General features: G+C 40.1%; 2 protein-coding genes across 7 annotated transcripts; one reads left to right on the top strand and one right to left on the bottom strand.

Moving 5' to 3' along the window:
- Positions 1–80: 80 nt before the first annotated feature.
- sona (SON DNA and RNA binding protein a) lies at positions 81–21471 on the bottom strand. 6 transcript variants are annotated; one of them, XM_044131966.1, is made up of 10 exons: positions 21235–21471; positions 18264–18357; positions 17665–17866; positions 7703–7776; positions 5767–7599; positions 5323–5668; positions 4591–5114; positions 4014–4492; positions 3618–3710; positions 81–1196 (listed from the first exon to the last, which is right to left on the bottom strand). In XM_044131966.1, exons 2-9 carry the CDS (start codon positions 18289–18291, stop codon positions 3636–3638), a joined length of 3561 nt encoding a protein of 1186 aa, XP_043987901.1. In that variant the 5' UTR covers positions 18292–18357; positions 21235–21471; the 3' UTR covers positions 81–1196; positions 3618–3635. The 6 variants fall into 6 exon arrangements, with proteins under 6 accessions (XP_043987901.1, XP_043987900.1, XP_043987902.1 ...); XM_044131965.1 differs by having other exon boundaries at positions 5323–5671; XM_044131967.1 differs by having other exon boundaries at positions 5323–5641; positions 17650–17866; positions 21235–21425.
- On the top strand, positions 14018–17024 carry LOC122839934. The gene is made up of 2 exons (XM_044131968.1): positions 14018–15897; positions 15983–17024. Exon 1 carries the CDS (start codon positions 14030–14032, stop codon positions 15752–15754), a length of 1725 nt encoding a protein of 574 aa, XP_043987903.1. The 5' UTR covers positions 14018–14029; the 3' UTR covers positions 15755–15897; positions 15983–17024.
- Positions 21472–21909: the final 438 nt, after the last annotated feature.

Consider the following 21909-nt stretch of genomic DNA (forward strand, 5'->3'; position numbering starts at 1 on the left):
TAAAAGAAAATAATAAAAATAAGCAGAAAACGAATAAAGGTAAAATTCACTACTGCTACAAACATGTATTAGAGTGAACGTGAAATGTTTGAGTAGTTTTATTTGACTGCTTGCAAACACATTTAAGAAAATGTTATTGTGAATCAGTCTTAGGTGACGCTAGAATGACCCTAGATAAAAAAAAAAGAAACAACAAACTAAATTACTTAGGCTTGGGAGCTTTGAAAATCATCACATCGATGTTGATCTCTTATTTCACATTTGTATCCATGACATTTATTTCAACCGTCCTTTAGCACTAACTGCAATGATGCAGTCATAAAGATCGAGTATAACTCAAGGTGATGGTAGGAATTCCTGAAGCATACCAAATAGTTTGTTACTCTAAAATGATCATAAAAATTTTTAATCCAGAGCAAAGCATATTCCGAAACAGACAAAGCCCAACAACGGCCAGACAAAATACCAGACCAAAGATGATTGGTGCTGTAACCACAGATGTAATTTGCACACAACCAGGACAGTACTTAATTTTTTTTCTTCTGTATTTAATATAGTAAAATGTTCTAAATAATGTGATCTTACATCCTGTTTTTCTCTTACGTTTATAACTCAAATTTGTATGAAGACATCACAAGTGAGGATCAATTAACTTTAACTTACTCTGCATTATTTGATCATAAAACCAGGGGTTACAAGTAACTGAAAAGAGTACAGAAAAAAAACCAAGTAGTTGTCTGTTTAACACAATCCTAAAGAAAAAGAAAGGTAAAACAGTTTTGGAGAAGTTCAGAACATATACAAAAGCGTTTCACCCACAGGTTCGTTTGGTTTGTTTCTTCCTCAGGTTTTCTAACGGTCTTGCCTACGTGAGAAGCTGCACCGTTGGGATGATGGTGAAAGACATCAACACAAACATACTAAAACTCACTGTACAGCCATACAGCTGTGGACCTCAGTGCGTCCACTTTTCTCAGTGGCATCACAGGTGAAAGTCTGCAAGTCTTTAGCTCTCGTACAAACAAACCGTGGGAGCAGTGTCGGGCAGTTGGCGCTGCCGGCGCTCCTATGTTTTATAGCTGCAACAAACAGGGAGCTCCTCCACTCTGTCAGATCATCTGACTGACAGAGAGAACTGTGGGAAAGAAGGTCCTTTAGGGGATCTTACATTTTGTTTCAGTCATTAAAATGAAGAGCTGCAAACAGAGAAAACAAAAATAGGTACATTTAACCACTGAGAAAAAAGAAATCAACACAGAATATCAGTCAGTAAAATTAATTTTAAAAAAAGTTTGGAAGGATAATTGAAGCAAATAAAGGGTTATGAAGATTATGACCAGTTTTTATCCAACAACTTACTGAAAGCTTCTGACATTTCTCATTAACCTGCTAAAAGTCTTTTTATACATTCCACACAGATTCAGGGAGTTTTAATGAGTTATTGATAAATGGCTTGACTAATCATAAATGAATGATTCAGAAGAGAAGACTGGCTAAAAGGAAAGGAGTAACAGCAAAAAAGCTAAGCCAATGGGTGAATCTATATAGAAGAATTGTCCAATATGTACAGATAACTGGTTTATTTTTTTCCTCTTTCCTAAATAAGTGTTGAAAACAAGAAGCTGAATGCTATGATGACTTGTGAAAATACTTCTAAATTAAGAAATGTCCCCACTGCTGTGGAGCCGCTGATAAGCTGACAGCAAGCTTTAAAGTGTGACTCTAAAAATAATTAAATGCATGAAGAGGTTTTATATATATTCAAATGCTGAATATTTTTAATAATCAAATATATTGATTGTAATACCATACAGACATCTCCAGGACATGGGGTACAATAGAATTTTCTAGATAAGAGTTTGCTTTGCTGCAATCTTCCCCATTAAAGTGAAAAAAGAAAGTGTTCTCAAAATGTTTTTTTTTTTTTTTGATCAGACAATATCAGGATGCTGCATTGGCAAATAAAAATAAGCTGTGAAAGCTTATTTTCCAAAGCTTTTGGAGTCAACTTAACCCGCTGGGGTCACTACATTATAAAATGCCTCATGCAAAGCACAAACTCTGTATATGTGGAATGTCCTGTCACTTTTATGTAGCTCAATGTGCACAACTTGTAAAATTGCAGAAGTGAGCCATCAGTTTTACTGTGGTGCTGTTTTATGGTTTAAAACCTGTGTGTGATGCAGCTTTGTACCACTTTATTTATTCTCCTATCATACCCTGTCTGTTAAACTAAACAGGTGGGTTTACCAGGAGTTTGAAGCCGAAATAACTTGTCTGAATAATAATGTAATTCAAGTGACCGAATATATCTGTGCTGTCAGACATCAACAGACTTGTTCATTGCTGATCTGACCTCCACTCTGCAGCATTGCCTGGTGTTTATCGTATTTTCCGGACTACAGAGCGCACCATACCATAAGGCGCACCTACAATTTTTTTTTTTAAACTGGAAACATCCATATAAGCTGACCATGGTATCTCCGCCGCTCTCGGTTTTCTTCAGCAGAGGGCAGCGTTCTAATAAATCTGCTAGATTTATTAAGGCGCAGCCCTCCGTCTGCAATGGCGAACGATGGTTTTGTTCATGCCGAGTTTACGTGCAGCAGCTCTATTTCCTTCCTGTACTGCTGGATCAATAGCCCTCAACTTAAAAGCTGCATCACATGAGCTTGAAGAAATTTCTTGCTAGTGCTAGCATGTGCTTGCTCTAAATGAAAATTAGCACTTTCTTCTTTGAATTCCAATTTTGACTTTCAATGATTCACTTCCTGCTAAAGAGGAGGTGGTCGAAGAAAAATCCACAGAAAAGCTGCACCGGGCTATGAGCCGCATGGTTCAAAGCGTAGGAAAAAAGTAGTGGCTTATAGTCCGGAAAATACAGTATTTCAATGTAAAGCAGGTAACTGTAATCTGAACACTCAGGACAGATTTTAATAACTGATTTGACTTCTTGTTAGGCTTGTTAACCTTCATTTAGATATAAGCATGTAAATACTGGTCTAAATACGGGAGACTTTAAAGCATTTTAGGTATTTATTCCTTATTTATTTACCAAAGTATCAAAGTTCTTGATTCATAAGAAAAGTCACCCATCTTAAATCCCATAGAGACCCAATATAGGTAGTGTGTAGAATATGAGGAACACAATGCAAATAAAATGAAAGAAACTTGGGCTTCTTTAACATTGAAGCAAAGCCATAGGCTGATCCTCTTCATGACACGCTGTGCTGATGCAGTAATACATAAAACCACGTGTAAGGCATATTGACACACATAGGTGGGCCAACATTGTTGTATTAATATATTTCCCATTGGTAATTTTCTGAGCAACTGGGGGTATATTTATTAGCCAAAACCTAAAATCTTAAAACATCAGTAGAAATAAATGCTTGAACTATATGTATATTACTCTAACATATGCATCACAATTTTAAATAGAATTATGAAATAACTTTTTACAAGTATTCAAATTTACTGAGATATACCAGTAATTTTTCACTTAACAGTAAAGTTCACTAAATTTTGAGCTTGTATTGAACTTGAATCAAACTAATTTAAATGGAATATTGTTAATTAAAGCAATGAAGAAAAAAAAAATCAGCTGAAGATTTTACCTTGTGGCCTTGATGGTTTTAACTCTCATCATCTGACACATGGGGCTTCGCAACAGCCATCTCCTCTTTGCTATTTGCAATCATCTTGCACTTCTATAGAAACAGATAAAAAAGAAACAGTGGTTAGTTTTGAACTAAGATGGACATAAATACAATTTAAATATTCAGAATTTCAGAACAGACTACCCTTGGAGGTTCTTTTCATCCATCAATCAGTAATGGCTGGTTTACTAAATATTCAGCTTACACATCATTAAAAATAAAGATTTTAAAAGATAGGTTTTCTTAGTATGGATATAAATTGAATCCTTATATTTAGATGAGTTTCCATACAGATGTTTGGAAACTCAAGACTTACATTTACCTTTTTTTTGTAAAACAGTTAAGCCCATTTACCTCTGTGAGTTCCTTAATGGTATGTATGTTGGCCTGCTGAGTGACTTTCCTCTTTGCTTCCTCAATGTGGTCCAAGTTTAGAGATGGAGTTGGGGGGACAAGGCTAGGAGGGGGTTTATTAGTTATGGTGGGAAGAGGGGCAAGTGGTGGCATAGCTGCAAGGGCACCCATGTTGGTCAAGGCAGCAGTCATGGTGGCTGCTGTCATACTTGCCACAGCAGCACTCATGGTGATGTTTGACATAGTGGGCATTCCAGGAATACTTGATAAGCCCATTGGACCCATGTTGGACATATTCGGCATTCCCATACCCATTGGAAGAGGTAACGGTAAAGGTAATGAAATTGGGGATGGGGACGGAGTCGGGAGAGGGAGCTGGAGAATAGCTTTTGGCCGAAGACTTTCTGGAATAGGAACCCCTGCCTTGGCACACATGGCGGCAGCATTCGCCTTGGCTATTTCAAGCAACTGGTCCTTATCTGAGGAGAAAAGGAGTGAAAATAAGACACAAGAAGGGGTAATGCAAACAAGAAGGTTGGTGCACGCAGTTTATTTATTCACAAACTAAATGTTTTACCCAGATCAGTTAGCCTTGGAGGTGTTTTGCTAGCACTGCGTCGTGATCGGGACCCTGAGCGGCGTTGCTTGCGGAGAATGACAACTGGAGAGTGACTTGGTTCCCTCTTCCATCTGTCTCGTCTGTCAAATGAACGACTGCGGAATGCTGGCCGTCTTCCTCGACCTCGTGACCTTGACCTACGTCTGCGATCTGAGGAGCGGGACCGTGATCGCCTACTTCTGTCTCCTGATCTGGATCTTTTCCTACGGCCTGTGGAGCGGCTTTTAGATCGCTTATTCCTATCCAGGGACTTGGACCTCCTCCTTCCCCGGGCATTCGGTGAACGGGATCGCCTCTTGCGAGCTGGAGAACGGGATTTGGACCGTCGATTCCTGGTGCGTGACTTGGAGCCAGAACGCTTGCGCCGTGTGGTAGAACGTGAGCGTGATCTCCGCCATCGAGCAGGACTCCGAGATTTGGACCGTCGCTTTTTTCTTTGTGACGGAGAGACGGAGTCTTTTTTCCTAACCGGAGACTTGGACCTTTGGAAGAATATTCAGAAGAATTAACAACTGCACACAATGATGCTTTCCAATGCAGACTATAAGTCAGAAATCAACTTGAGTAGGAAGGAAGACTCGTCAAATTTCAATGCCTGACTTGTATTAGATATTTTTATACCAACTGAAGACCTAATTTTACAAAGTTGACAAAAATTAACCCCCTTTTAGAATACCTCACAATACAAACCTGGACAACTTTCTTTTGGATGCCGGCTTGGATGTCGAGCAAGAACGTTTCCGGCGATCAGCAGGTGAGCGTGACTTGGAAAGCTGCTTCTTTGGTACTTCTGGAGATGCTGAACCTGAGGAGCTTTTCTTGCTCTTTGGCACAGTTTTAACTGGAGATTCCTCATCGTCATCTGAGCCTTCTGAAGAATCAGAACCACCTGGGCCGCTGGCTGGCTCTTGGGAAGCAGATCTTGAACTGGGAGCAGGCAAGTTTGCAAGCTGAGTGGGTTGATCCTGCAACTTATCCGAGGGACTCTCACTTTGGGGAGCAGCGTCAGCTGCGGAAGGCAATGGAATCAGATCACCTGCTATAGATGCATACACAAGGCATAACACCTCAATATCAGAACATTTATTTCACTTAAATGTATTTATAATGTTAACAACCTAACAAATGTTTTACCTGCTTCAAAACAAGGTGTGCCATTTTCTTCAACAATTTTTTCTTCTGGTGTCTTCTCCTTAGCAGGAGGGGAAGCCTTCTTCTCTTTAAGTGGTGTGTTAGATACTGATCTTGCTGAAGATGAACTTTCAGATCTTCCATCACTAGATTCAGACCTTGACCTGGATTTAGATTTTTTTAAACCTCGAGAGGCAGATTTAGACTTTGACCTCCTTCGACTCCTTCGTGGAGATTTTGACCTCTTTTTGCTCGGCTGAGGTGATCGGTGTCTTCGAGACAAAGAGCGGGATTTTGAACGTTTTCCGGACCTTGGTGGTGAGCGATTCTTCCTTCCAGGAGATCGAGAACGTCTTCTAACTGCTGAACGGGATTTGGACTGCTTTCGTGGAGGAGGGCTTCTTGATTTGGACCGTTTGCGAGGACTTCTGGATCTAGAGCGACGGCTGCGCTTAAGCATGACAACGGATCTTGAAAGACTTCGCCTGCTCCTGCGGGCGGATCGAGACCGTGAGCGGCGGGATCTCGGTGGTGGTGACCTCCTGCGGCGAGACAAGGAGCGACTCCTGGAGCGCCTGCCTCCTGCACGCCTGGCTGCTGATCTTGATCTAGAGCGACCAACAGGGCGTCTAGACCTAGAGTGAGAGCGACGGGTTTTCGTGATGGAACGTGACAATGAACGTCGACCAACTGCACCACTTCGTCTTGGTGACCGGGTCCTGGAGCGCCTTTTACCTCCACGGGAACGTGACTTTGACCGTCGTCGTCTCCTTGGAGACCGAGACAGGGAGGGGGACCGCCGCCCTCCACGCTTAGGGGATCGTGACACTTTTGGAGAACTTCTGCGTCGCTTTGGGGAAACAGACACAGAACCCTTCCGTCGTTTAGGAGACTTGGACTTGCTTGGAGATTTTGACGCCTTCTTCATTGGAGTGACAGAAAGAGAGGTGGATCGGGACCGACGACTGGATCTCTTCTGCGACTTTTGGAATGGTGAGAGCGATGTCTTCTTGGTTTTGGGAGAGGGAGAGCGGGACTTGGAGTGAGAGAACCTTTGACTCTTCTGAAGAGATGAAGGCAGCTTTTCCTTTGAGCTTGATCTAGAAGGAGTTCTAGAGCGTTCTTTTGTTAATTCTTCTGGTTGAACCTCAGCTTCTTTCTTGATAAGACAGGGTGAAGGTGAACGGCTGGGGGGCAATTCTGACCTCTTTATTTCTAAGCTCTTAGAAGGGGACAATGGCTGGGGTGAATCGGGCTCCTTGACCTTTGCCTCTACTTCTAAACTGGTCTGATTTTTCAGGATTAGGTCATCTTTTGGAGTAGTGCCTTCCTGTTTTGGGATAATGTCAGGCAATTCCTGTACATGCATGAATTTGGCTTCTCCATAATTGCTCTCAATCTTCACCTCAACAGTGTCTGTCTGTGTTATCTCATCTTGGCCAGTAGAGGGTGATGTCTTATCCTTTTCTATGTCATTGGTGCAACTATGGTTCTCTTCAGTGGAGGGGACTTCCATGTCTGATATTTCTTCCTTCTTCACTTCAGCCAGTTCAGGCTTTTGCATGACGATGGGAGCAACTTGCTCCTCCCCTTGGCTGTCCTTTGGATCCGGTCGGGATATTGGCTCCTTGAGGTCAGACGAAACAGCTGGAGAATATTTTCCATTGCCAGCTGTTTTACCTCCTTCACCTTCAGAGTCAGAACCTGAAGCTGAACTACTGTCAGAAGGCGAGCGGGATGATTTTTTTTCTTGCTTTTCATCTTTCTTTCTCTTCTTTTTTTTCTTTTTGGCAGCTTGTCTTTTATGTTTCTTAGATTTTGAGCCTCCATCTGTATCTACAAAACAAGAAAGAAATACTCACAGTTAATATTGCCAAAAGTATTTATTGCATTACTTAAAAAAACAGACACAAATTATGGTTGTGTCACTTCCATTTACCTGTAACTGCATCTTTTCTTTTCTCCTCTTTCAGTCCTGTGTTTTCAGTTCCAGCTGCTGCTGCCAATCTAGCACTAGAGCAAAAAATGTGTCCAATTTACTTCCCATGTCTAAAACACTAAATAATTGTGGACATGAGCAAAGCAGGATGTTTGCTCATTCTAATATTTTTAGAATAAAAATATTCTAAACATTATTTTTATTTTGAGAATATTAAAATATGAACCCATAGTATAATTCAGTTCCCGATTAGGGATCAGGTCAGTAAATAAAATTCAAATTTATCCCTTTTCATAAAGAAAACCTAAAACATTTCTCTTCTCTAGCCGTTACCACAACAGATCTGTAACCCAGGTGACCACCATGACCCAATCACCTTCCCTTTGAGCTGCCCCTTTAAATTGATTGTCGTGTGTGCTTCCGGGTTCTCTCCTCTTTTCTCCAAACATTGCTGCTGCTCATTGTTGGCTGTCTGATCGGTTGTTTATAAAACAACCAGAGCGCTTAGATTGACTCATCGGTTGTTTTGTCTTTGAGACGTGAAGATTTGTGGTGAGTGTTGAATGTCATCTGACTGTTGTTGTATAATAGCTGTACTGATCGCGCCGCTAATGTTGCCTCCCGTTAAACCACTTAGGTTGTGATCTATTGCCAGAATCGAACAAGTTACCATTACCACCTCCTCAGACAATCATTACTCGACGGTGAGTAGATAACGGGGAATTATTTTCATTCTGCTCCGCTAGTTAGCGTTAGCAATCAACTCGACAATCAGTGGCTCACATCAAATTGTCCTACTTATTACTTGCTTAACGGCAGCCGAATTAAAGACCACACCTTTAATATTTAAGGGTTTGCTTTTCAATTTTAGATTTGATTATTTTTTCAGGATTTCTTATTGGTGTTTGCACTCCATGTTGGTGCAACAATGGAATTTGGTACCTAATATGATTTAGTTGTAGCTACTTTGATCAATCACATTTTAAGTTGATTGATTTGATTCAATATTAGTTGTCTGTAATGATTGCTAATTAGATTACTTAATTGATTTTGAACTTGAATTATGAAGTGCACTTTTTAAAAGGATTTCTTTCTTTTTTTTTGAGATTGTTAAAATATAGGAAGAATGTATTTAACAGTCTTCTTGCCCCTCCTTTAGTACAAATGAACTAAATGTGTTATCTGGCCTTTTAGGTCAGGTTTTTTTTCCTCCTTGGATTCACCTCTTTGTGAAGGAAGATGGCGAGCTACCCACCCACCACCTGGTGGTAGGAAACGGAACTGCATTTCTTTCCTACAGGAAATGAACTAAAACTCTTAAGGAGTATTGCAAGGGGAAAATACTTGTCTCCTTTTGCTTTTGGACTTCTTGTGGACTCTATTGGATTTTGACATATCACTGATTATAATAATTGTTTTGTTGGGTTGTTTTTTTTCCTCCTTCCGTTTTTTTTGGGGAAATTTATTGTTTTGTTGGTTTGGTATTATTATTATTATTATTATTATTATTATTATTATTATTACCACTGCAATAAATAGCAGTATCAACAAACTTTACTTTTGCATCAGTTGTATTACTTATTCACCATTATCATGACTCCGTATCGTACCTAGTTCTGATTTTATAAACTGGTTAATATTACAACTTGCAGTCAGAGCTGCGCAGTGAAAAAAAAGCGCTACAAGTGGCGAGCTAGCCAGGAGTCTTGTAATGGGTGAATAATTGAACAACTTCACAGTGTCTTTAATTTTGATGAGTTAGAAAAAAAATGGATGTTGTTACTCAGTTGGGTTTAAACATGCAACGATCTGTGTTAGTTACTGGCACTCAGAGCGATGATGATGAAAAAGAGATAGTTGAACGTTTACAATGTTATGGTGCAGTAAAGGAGGTTTTTCATGTTAATGATCCACAAAGTGCATTTTATAAAAACCTGATTGTCGAGTTTGAAGAAGATTCTTCATTAATTGCATTACAACCCCTTTTCCCGTATGATTATCCTTCTCGAACCAGTTTATATATTAGATTTCATGTTAACTCTCTTGCTTCAGAATATGCAGCCGCAGTGAGTAGCAACAGTTCCCCATAGATTACATTGATGAGTTGAAGAACATAGCTACGCTGGCCGGAAAAGCGATTTGAGGAGGTTCTTAAAGGTGTGATGGACCAAATCAGCACACATTTGGAGTTGGCAGGAGGTGATGATGGAGATGATGAGGACAAGAAAGATGACATCCTCACCTTAGCACAACCTGTGCAAAGCCAGCAGACATTGCTATCTGTGCCTCAAGCGGTTTCAGCCCCTCCAACCCATTCATATACTGATTGGCAGGGAGAGCCACCTGGAGCTAGCCGCTCCCTACACCGCCAATCCAGAGAGTTTCTTTGTCAGGGAATGATCTTATTCCACAGAATGTTCAAAAGTTGTGGTGGAGCATGTTGTAAAAAATAGTGACTTTTCTACATCCTCACTTAGACTCCGCTCATTTCAGGAAAAATTCAAAACCAAGCAATGAAGCGGATTATGACTCATGGCGATCCCAAATAGAGTTGTTGCTTGCTGATCCCAGCCTTTCCAGACTGCATATTAATCGGTGTTGAAAGTTTGTTATCACCAGCTGCCGATTTGATTAAATGTTTGAGCCCTGGTGCATCACCTTCCACTCTTCTTCAAGTCCTTGATTCAGCTTTTCAAACAGTACAGGATGGAGAGGAGCTGTTTGCTCAGTTTCTGAACATTTTCCAGAATCCTGGTGAGCGCCATCCTCCTATCTCCAGCGATTGCAGCTTACTCTCAGCACAGTAATAAAGAGGAGGAATATTACCAAGAGACAAGGATATGTATTTACTTAGACAGTTCTGCCGTGGATGCTGGGACAATTCAGTCATCTCCAAGTTGCAGCTTGAGGAAAGAAAAGCAATCCTCCACCATTTTCTGAACTCCTGTTGGCACTCCGAACAGAAGAGGACAGACAAATTGCTAAAGAATCTCTAATGAGAAAGCACATCCAGTCATCTAAACAGAAAGTGACCATTCAGTCTCAGAGTACTTGCTCTTGTGGTCATGAGACAGTTAATGAAGAACTGAAAGAATTAAAAAAGCAGATTCAACAACTCCAACAACAGATGTCTTCCTTCATGTCTAAAAAGACATCTGTTAGTGTAAAATCAGAGTTACGGCAGACCAAGTCTAAGCCAGGTACCAGTTTTACCTCACCTCAGACCACTGGAAGACCAAAGGCAGGATATTGCTTTAACTGTGGTGAAGATGGTCATATTTCTTCCCATTGTAGTAATAAAGCGAATCCAGGCCTTGTGGAACATAAGAAGAGACAGCTCCGTCAGAAACAACAAGCATGGGATGAAAAAATTTGAGCCAGCGTTAAACTAAATGCAGTTTCTGCTGAGGGACACTCAGGAGCTGCTACTATTAGCTGTCCCAAACCCCATTCTGAATTGTCTTGTGTATTACCCAAGGGTCTTATTGGCATGAAGAGCATGGGCCAGATTCAAATAAAAGGAACCACCTTCAGCTGTCTTCTTGACAGTGGGTGCAAGTCACTACAGTACCACATTCATTTTATAATATGCACCTTTTGACCATGAAATTATGCCTTTGAACAGTCTGTTGGAAGTTGAGGGTGCTAATGGTCAAAATGTGCCATACCTTGGGTACATTGAATTAAATTTGACTTTTCCACCTGAATTTCTTGGCTCACCAATTGATGTGGACACCCTAGCTTTGGTGGTTCCAGACACCAAAACCACACATCCACTTTTACTAGTAGGCACAAATACCCTTGACATTGCTTACAAAAAGCACCTTGAGAGCCAGTCTACTACTTTTAAGCCCATTGCCTTTGGGTATCAAACTGTCCTGAAGATCCTGCAGCGCAGGCATACTCAAACCACATCTGAAAATCCAGTTGTCCTAACTCTGCAGTCTGACCAACCACAAACAATATTATCTGGTCAAACTGTTGTTCTTGAGGGATGTTTGACCGCACGGTTACTGAGGGAAGAGAAGGTGGTTGTTGTTGAATACCCAGCTTCTTCCTGTCTGCCTGGCGGACTTATGGTTAACACCTGTCTCATTAATATACCTCAACATCGGCCTTGTAATCTGCCAGTTGTGGTAACTAATGAGTCAAACCATCCTGTCATCATCCCGCCAGAGCAGCCATTGCAGAGATTGCTGCGTTCCAGTCTGTTATCTCAAAAGAGCATAGTGTCCAAAGTCCATGAGTCTGCAGCGCCATTAACAACTCAGCTTCAATATAATTTTGGAGAATCACCTCTAACACCAGAATGGAAAAGTCGGATCATTTCAAAGCTCAACAACATACCAGAGGTCTTTGCCAAACATGACCTTGATTTTGGTCGAACAGACAAAGTAAAACATCAGATAAGATTGTCTGACCCGACACCATTCAAACAAAGACCACGCCCTATACATCCACAGGATGTTGATGCTGTGAGAAAGCATCTGCAAGAATTGTTTGAGTCTGGAATAATCCGTGAATCAGAGTCTCCATTTGCCTCACCCATTGTGGTGGTTCGTAAGAAAAATGGCTCTGTACGTCTCTGTATTGATTATCGAAAACTCAACATGCAAACTATTAAAGATGCTTATGCTCTTCCGAAGCTAGAAGATGCATTTACTGCACTGGCAGGCTCTAAATGGTTCTCTGTGCTGGACCTAAAATCTGGGTATTACCAGATAGAGATGGAGGAAGCTGATAAGGACAAGACAGCATTTGTTTGTCCTTTAGGCTTCTGGGAATTTAATCGCATGCCACAGGGAGTGACCAATGCTCCGAGCACATTTCAACGACTTATGGAAAAATGTATGGGTGAGCTCCATCTGAAAGAGGTCTTGGTTTTTATTGACGATTTGATCATCTTCGCACCAACTCTTGAAGAACATGAAGAAAGATTGATGAAAGTCCTAAACAAATTAAAGGACTTTGGACTAAAACTGTCTGTTGAAAAATGTGTGTTCTTCCAAACTTCAGTGAAGTATCTCGGCCATGTTGTGTCCCAGGATGGTGTGGAGACAGATCCTGATAAAATTTCCACTCTTGCATCTTGGCCGGTGCCAAAAAATTTGAAAGAACTAAGATCATTCCTGGGATTTGCAGGATATTATCGACGATTTGTGAAGGATTATTCTACAATCGTCAAGCCGCTACATGACCTCACTGCCGGCTATCCACCTAACCGAAAGAAACCAAAACCTATGTTGAAACCCCAAACCTATTTCAACCCAAAAGAGCCTTTTGCTGAACGTTGGACTGAATCTTGTCAGCATGCATTTAAAACTATTATTGAAAAACTTACTACTTCTCCTGTACTTGCATTTGCAGATCCTAGTAAGCCATACATTCTCCATACTGATGCCAGTTCTGCAGGTCTTGGAGCAGTGCTATATCAAGAAATTGATGGCAAAAGTCGAGTTGTAGCTTATGCAAGTAGAGGTCTGTCCAGAAGTGAATCAAACTACCCAGCACATAAATTAGAATTTCTGGCGCTGAAATGGGCAGTTACTGAGAAGTTTAATGACTACCTATATGGCACACAATTCACTGTGGTCACAGACAGCAATCCATTGACCTACCTGTTGACATCAGCTAAGCTTGATGCTACAAGTTATAGATGGCTCTCTGCTCTGTCCACATTTACCTTTAAGATTGTTTACAGAGCAGGAAAATTGAATGCTGATGCTGATGGGCTGTCCCGACGACCACATTCTGAAATGCCTGATGATTTTAAATCTTGCAAAGAAAGGGAGAGAGTGTTGAAGTTCGTTCAACATCATCTCGAGGAGCCAGGTTGCACCTCTCTTGACCAGCACATTGTTGAAGCCATCTGTGACCGCCAATTGGTGCTCAGCTCAAGCAATGACCATGCCCTTGTTCTTTCTTTGACTGCCCATGTGGAAAGCTTACCTGACAGTTATACGAACGACACCCAATTTGCTACCTCTGTTCTCCCTCGGTTCTCCACTGCTGATCTTGCTGCTAAACAGCGAGCTGATTCCACCATCCAACATGTGATTGCTCAGCTTGAGAGAGGGGAATCTCCCCCGCCATCACTGAGGGATGTACTTCCTGATTTGCCACTACTGTTGAGAGAAGTAAATAAATTGGAGCTCCGTAACAACCTTCTTCTCAGGAGACGGCAAGTGGGAAACAGAGTAGCCTATCAGTTAGTGTTACCAGAGGAGTGTCGGCATATGGTGATGGTTCAGCTTCATGATCGTATGGGCCACCTTGGGATCGAGAGGACCTTAGATTTAATTGCGTTCTCGGTTTTTCTGGCCACGCATGTCTGCTGATATTTATAACAAAATCAAGACCTGTGAACGATGTGTAAAAAGGAAAACCTTACCTGAACATGCTGCACCTCTCGTTAACATCAAGACATCAAGACCTCTAGAGTTAGTGTGCATGGACTTCTTGTCTTTGGAGCCAGACCGCAGAGTGAAAGATATTCTTGTGATTACAGATCACTTCACAAAGTATGCTGTCGCTGTTCCAACACCAAATCAGAAAGCTCGAACTGTTGCTAAATGCTTGTGGGAAAATTTCTTTGTCCACTATGGCATTCCAGAGAGGCTACACAGTGACCAAGGACCGGATTTTGAGTCCCGTACCATCAAAGAACTTTGTGATATTGCTGGCATCCATAAAGGAAGGACAACTCCTTATCACCCAAGAGGTAACCCAGTGGAAAGATTCAATCGTACATTGCTTAACATGTTGGGGACATTAAGTGAGCAGAATAAATCACGGTGGAAAGATTTTGTGAAACCACTTGTACATGCATATAATTGCACTAAGAATGATGTCACAGGGTTTTCTCCATATGAGCTAATGTTTGGTCGTCAACCTCGTCTTCCCATAGATGTGGCTTTTGGGTTACCACTGGAAGAAGACACCACTACCTCTCACCTGCAATATGTCCAAGGATTGAAAGCACGCCTGCAAGATAGTTATCAGCTGGCTGTGGAGAACTCAGAGAAGGTGATGTCCCGCAACAAGAACTTTTTCGATCGGCATGTCACTATTTCTGAACTTGCCGTAGGAGACAGGGTCCTTGTCAGAAACGTCCGACTGAGAGGAAAGCAAAAATTGGCTGACAAATGGGAACCTGACATATATGTAGTGGTAAAGAGGGCTGGCAATCTCCCTGTTTATACTGTAAAACCTGAGAACCAGGATAAACCTCTCAGAACACTTCATCGTGATCTTTTGTTGCCCTGTAACTACTTACCTGAGCAGAGCCCTGAAAAAAACTTGCCTATGAAGAGAAAAAAACATCTGTCTGTGAACTTACCTGATCCTGACGATAAAGAAACATCAGAGGATGAGATCATTTCACCTATATATGATCCCTCTTCTTTTGAGCCTGTGAAATTTATCACTACTGTTAATTTACCATTACCTCCTGTCCAACAATCTGTTCCACCTGTAGATCTACCTGAAGTTCCTGATCAGCCCCCATCCTCTGCTGCAGAAGAGGATTTAGAACAGGAATTTCCAGTTGTCTCAGATGAGTTAATGGGATTACAACCTGTGGACAGAGAGGCAATATCCATCAGTTCAAAATCTGATGATTCTGCTGGAGGCCCTGCAGCTGAGGGAAGTCCTGTTCCTGAGCCAGTCACTCCAGAACCCTCCACTAGTAATATTGAACCAGAAGTGGACTCAGATGCTGAATCAGAATCATTAAGCCCTGAATCTGAATCATTAAGCCCAGAATCAGAACCATTATTGCGAAGATCAACCCGAGCAAGAAGACCACCAGAACGTCTACAGTACTCTCAACTGGGCCACCCACTGTTGAAGAGCATCCAGTTATTGTTTCATGGTTTGACCACTGCATTCTCACATGCTCTTGAAGAGACTGAGGAGGATGAACGCATAACTGTCCCTGCCATCCAGACTCAACCTGGTCCATGTACGGGGACGTGCATGGGATTAGGGGAATGTAACCCAGGTGACCACCATGACCCAATCACCTTCCCTTTGAGCTGCCCTTTAAATTGATTGTCGTGTGTGCTTCCGGTTCTCTCTTTTCTCCAAACATTGCTGCTGCTCATTGTTGGCTGTCTGATCGGTTGTTTATAAAACAACCAGAGCGCTTAGATTGACTCATCGGTTGTTTTGTCTTTGAGACGTGAAGATTTGTGGTGAGTGTTGAATGTCATCTGACTGTTGTTGTATAATAGCTGTACTGATCGCGCCGCTAATGTTGCCTCCCGTTAAACCACTTAGGTTGTGATCTATTGCCAGAATCGAACAAGTTACCATTACCACCTCCTCAGACAATCATTACTCGACGGTGAGTAGATAACGGGGAATTATTTTCATTCTGCTCCGCTAGTTAGCGTTAGCAATCAACTCGACAATCAGTGGCTCACATCAAATTGTCCTACTTATTACTTGCTTAACGGCAGCCGAATTAAAGACCACACCTTTAATATTTAAGGGTTTGCTTTTCAATTTTAGATTTGATTATTTTTTCAGGATTTCTTATTGGTGTTTGCACTCCATGTTGGTGCAACAATGGAATTTGGTACCTAATATGATTTAGTTGTAGCTACTTTGATCAATCACATTTTAAGTTGATTGATTTGATTCAATATTAGTTGTCTGTAATGATTGCTAATTAGATTACTTAATTGATTTTGAACTTGAATTATGAAGTGCACTTTTTAAAAGGATTTCTTTCTTTTTTTTTGAGATTGTTAAAATATAGGAAGAATGTATTTAACAGTCTTCTTGCCCCTCCTTTAGTACAAATGAACTAAATGTGTTATCTGGCCTTTTAGGTCAGGTTTTTTTTCCTCCTTGGATTCACCTCTTTGACGAAGGAAGATGGCGAGCTACCCACCCACCACCTGGTGGTAGGAAACGGAACTGCATTTCTTTCCTACAGGAAATGAACTAAAACTCTTAAGGAGTATTGCAAGGGGAAAATACTTGTCTCCTTTTGCTTTTGGACTTCTTGTGGACTCTATTGGATTTTGACATATCACTGATTATAATAATTGTTTTGTTGGGTTGTTTTTTTTCCTCCTTCCGTTTTTTTTGGGGAAATTTATTGTTTTGTTGGTTTGGTATTATTATTATTATTATTATTATTATTATTATTATTATTACCACTGCAATAAATAGCAGTATCAACAAACTTTACTTTTGCATCAGTTGTATTACTTATTCACCATTATCATGACTCCGTATCGTACCTAGTTCTGATTTTATAAACTGGTTAATATTACAACTTGCAGTCAGAGCTGCGCAGTGAAAAAAAAGCGCTACAGATCACTATTTACATGTCCACTGACATTTCTATTATATTTGAAGGGGTTCCAAATATGATGAGATTTTTTTGGTTTATTCTTCATTATATGGGTCATTTTCTGTAATTGGTTGTACATCATTTTGGCAATCATTTATTTATTTGGGGTCTTTTTGCCAACACCATACTTAAATATGTAAAACTTTGTTGTAATTTAAATGTCATTAACTGTGGAACATAGGGTACTGTAACACTAAAACATTTTAAATAGACAGGGACAGGAAGGGTTTTAATCTTGAATATGTTTTAACTTGATGCCATACAGTAGCCATATTTGGCACCATCGGATTTGTTTGTTGTTTATTAAGGCTCTTCTTTTGACCACCGAGTACAGCCACCAGCACAATTTAAACCCCAGGAATCAACAGTAATGGAAAAACTTCCAAGTAAATTAGTAAATTGCTATAGTTAACAAAATGAATGTTTAAAAGCTAGGATAGCAATGTGAACATTATATATATGTGTTTTATTGCCAAAATGTAATAAAGAAATGTTGTTTGGGTTCAGTTTATCAGGACTTAATAAATTACTTTGCTTTAGATTTAAGATTTTATTTAAAATGTTTAATGGAAAAAAATACCTATTTTTGTCTGACCTGGCTCTAGTGGTCCTTCTCGGTGGAGGTGGAGGCTCTACATCCGACTCTGCGCCGGATTCTGAACTGCTCTCCTTCTCGCCTTTTCTCCTCCTCTTCTTCTTTTTGCTTTTGTGTTTTCTGTGCTTCTTGTTTTTCTTGTGGGGCGCCTCAGTACCTTCCTTGGTATTCACGTCATCTTTCTCAGGCGCTTCATCCTCACCTGTACACATATGTAGTAACGAGTATTTTAGTTACACAACTCTTTTTAAAATCCACAACAAAACACAGGGTAAATCATCCGGAGATTATGCAGAGATTGTCTTGACAGTGACAAAAGTGGTTCATGTCCAGTAATCAACCAATGTTTCTTAAATGGCAGTGCAAATGATCCTTTCAAGAAATTATAATAGAATTGAATCAAAGAGCACACAAACAGGCATATGCCTAATAGGAGATTTTCCAGACATAATTAAAAACATATTTTTAGACTAAATAACATGAAATTTATTTTGTATAAAATGTAGCATATATAAATGTCTGTGTAAATCAAAAAAAGATTAGAAGAAATGACGATAACACTGATCAAGTACAGATTTGGAGCGCTACGGATTACGTACCTGATGGAACATCCACTGCACTTTCCATTACGGTAGCACAGAAATGTGGTAAAAAGCCCTCTTAATGATGCTGGAGTGGATTTCTTAATAAATGCTGTGGGGAAATAAACCAAAGGTAATAAGATCTAAAGATGCATTATAACTAAGCAGCACTTATGCATTCAACTCAAGCATATCATTGGCGTGAGCAGAGCAGTGCTTGTCTCTCAGTTGGCTAACATGTATTTAAACCTACAAATGAGCCAAAAATTAAACCATCTTATTAGCTAAACCACAGACAGTTTTAGAAACCCTAAAAACACCAAGACAGAGAATCTCAGTTAAAAATAAATTAAAACCCTGGAAAAAAGTTGAGCATGAAGGCTTTCAACCCAAAGAAAAAATAATTCCACTTAAAAATCCTTTTCAAAGAGTTATGTAAGAAAAATATCACATCTGCATAATCTGCCAGCATTTTTCCTGACTTAGATTCAACAAAACTGGTAATATGTCAGCAAGCTAGCTACAAAATATAAGCAGATGGCTTTGACAAAGTAATATTTGAACATCATTCAATTATGTGGTTTTCAACTGAAATGGAAACCAAAATGATCAAAGAGGTGTCCTGAATGATTCAAACACTGACACATTCATGTCGTCTCCATGCTGATTTTGCTCTTTTGTTCATTTTTCACAAGCAATTCATCTCTCTTAGTAACACAGGCTTTGCTAGTTTAATAAGAACAATAAAGTAGCTACAATGACCAACTGGTTCGGCAATTTTCACTTTTAAAAAACTGATCAGGCTGCACAGTGGCGCAGTTGGTAGAGCTGTTGCCTTGCAACAAGAAGGTCCTGGGTTCGATTCCCGGCCCGGGGTCTTTCTGCATGGAGTTTGCATGTTCTCCCTGTGCATGTGTGGGTTCTCTCCGGGTTCTCCGGCTTCCTCCCACAGTACAAAAAATATGACTGTCAAGTTAATTGGTCTCCCTAGGTGTGAGTGTGTGTGTGTGTGAATGGTTGTGTGTCCTGTATGTCTCTGTGTTGCCCTGTGACAGATTGGCGACCTGTCCAGGGTGTACCCCGCCTCTCGCCCAGAACATAGCTGGAGATAGACACCATCAACACCTCCCTCTCAAATGTATTTAAGTCTGTAGTTTACTGAGTCATTCAAAGGTGGACTTGATGATCTGCTTTGGATCATTGACTTGTTGCAGAACTCTAGTGTTCTGAACAGCTCGAGACCATCACACTACCACGACCATGTTTGAATATGAGTATGATCGATGTCCTCTTTCTAAATGGTTGTGTTTTACATGAGTCCTCCACTTACCAAATAGTTTCACTGTTGTCTCGCCAGTAACACAAAATGTTTCCCCAGTCTAAAAGAACTATCGAGATATTCTTTGGCTGGTTGGTGATGACCTCTCGCTGTAATTTTGATAGACCAACCATTCCTGGGAAGGTTTCCCATTGTTTCTTATATTCCCTATTTGAGAATTATATTTCACACTATGTCTCAAAGCCTTAGAAATGCCTTTATAAATCTTTCTAAACTTATTTTAATGATTACTTCTCATAAGTTCTTGAACTCCTTGCAAAAAGTGTAGTTTTTGCTGCCCAACAGGTTGTGTGTAAGATATTTATTAATTCCTCAGATCTAACAGTGGGAAAAAGGTTATTCATCATATTACCTTCATAATTATTATGGGGTATGATTTCTTTCTCACACAAGGTCAGACTGTTTAGGTTAACTTTTAATAAATAAATCATATACACCCTGCGCATAGTATCTACTTATAATAAATTTGCCAGATATTAAAATTTCTTTTTCTTTAAGTGTAACAAAATAGTCAAAACAGAAGATATTTTTAAGGGGGTAAATACTTATTCACAGCAATACATACCGAGATATTTAGAAAATGCTTTGTAAATTATTGGCAGTTATGGTCATTTTATTGAACAAAACGTACATTTGAATAGAAATGTTAGTATTTACATACATCAAGTGTCCTTGAATTTCAATGTTTGAACTACTGTAATTGTCTTATTTTTTTAACCAACTACCATAATCTTGGAGTCCTTTAAAATTTATTTCAATGCGTTTTAACATGATCTATGGTTGTTTTTGTATTGAGAAACAACTCTTGAAAATACAGTTAAGAAAGTAATTTAAACGTTTTATATAGTGGGATTTTATAAAATTGCTCTAAAAACATTTATTTCAAAAGGAATACTAATAACAGCACCACACAAATAAGGATGTAAAGTCACCAACATGATCTTGAGTATAAACCACCATTAGCGACACACGGTACATATCTGCTGTAGAGTACATATCATATAAATCACAAGTCGTCAAACTACGCTTGCAAAACGGTACAAAAGAACCAAACAAAAAACAGTTTACGACATATATTAATACCCCTTAATGGATAGTACTTGATGAAATAATGCCCAAATAAGAGACATAATATTAAATGCACAAAAAGCTTGTTTATACTTTTAATAGGCGAATCCGATTAATTTAGTTAATTCATTCATAACGTAAAATGTTATCAAATGAAACCTAACTAAGTACTGATTTGCAACAACCAAAAGCTGCGTCGAAAGCGGAGCTAAATTTGAACAAAGTTGTGCACATCGCCACCCCGTAAACACGTTAGATAACGTTGTCAGGCCTACAATGCCCTGACTAACATTTATCCACATATGGTAACCGATGGCTCTGGCTAGTCAGCTCAAACTGATCTGTAAGAATAAAATACGCCATATTTGAAAAGTTCTGGAAACTGTTTAAAACATTTATAAAATTATTAGCCTCAAGAGCCAAATACGGTCCTTGCAGGGAGATGCGGCCTCACACACCGACAACGCACTAGCAGCTCAAACCTTGAAGCTAATGTAGCTGCTAAACATTTAGCTGCAAGTGATGTCAACAAAGCAAAGCTGTTTCTTTGTCAGAGTATTTAACTGTTCAGCTCATATTTACCCGGTTTACGTTAAATGGCTCCGGTTCGTGTAGAGAAAAAGGCAGACGAGTACTGCGCTGAATTGTGCGAAATCAAGCAGTTGTTGAATATGCTAACCGTTAACATTAGCTTGCTCCCTGTTCCGCCATGATGGAGAGAGGTATCCCAACATGCAATGGTGCGCGGTTTGAATGACTGCGTCACTGTTTCCCAGGCAACACCACAGTAAACCAGTGACCCTGAAAAGCTGCTGTTTTTAGGTTGTAAAGGGGACCACTTGGACTACCTTTAGTGGTTCTCAAAAGACTTAGTGTCAGTTATTTGCCAAGTTAACTGTGTTTTTTGTACTTGACAGCGAACCACGAGCAAATGTTTGTGACCAAGTATACTGTATCATTTAATCCAAACTTGGACCTGAGTATGATCAAGCCAAAATTCAATACAGTTCAGTTTAAGAATATTTTATTAATACCAGGGGAAAATTACATGTTGTTGTGACCCTTTTTTCTCAAAGAGTTGCTAAAGGGCATGGGCAGGAAAGCTCTCCTGCAGCAGTTTGTATTACAACAACTCAGAGAAAGCCTCTGACTGGAGATGCTGTTGTATTGAGAAGGATGCTGTTGAGACGCTTATCCAGGGTTGCACGTGTACTCATGCACATACAGCTGTATTTCACACATAGTATGTTTCATTTA

This window comes from Gambusia affinis, linkage group LG11 (assembly GCF_019740435.1).
Source record: "Gambusia affinis linkage group LG11, SWU_Gaff_1.0, whole genome shotgun sequence".
Classification (NCBI taxonomy): Eukaryota; Metazoa; Chordata; class Actinopteri; order Cyprinodontiformes; family Poeciliidae; genus Gambusia; species Gambusia affinis.

Excerpts from the sequence above, each read along its gene's own strand:
- LOC122839934 (XM_044131968.1), top strand. The coding sequence starts at position 14,030 with ATGTCTGCTGATATTTATAACAAAATCAAGACCTGTGAACGATGTGTA.
- sona (XM_044131962.1), bottom strand. The coding sequence starts at position 18,291 with ATGGAAAGTGCAGTGGATGTTCCATCAG. Across the intron at positions 7,600-7,702 it reads AAGAAAAGATGCAGTTACAG|ATACAGATGGAGGCTCAAAA; the intron begins GTAAATGGAAGT and ends CTTGTTTTGTAG. Across the intron at positions 3,711-4,013 it reads CCATTAAGGAACTCACAGAG|AAGTGCAAGATGATTGCAAA; the intron begins GTAAATGGGCTT and ends CTGTTTCTATAG.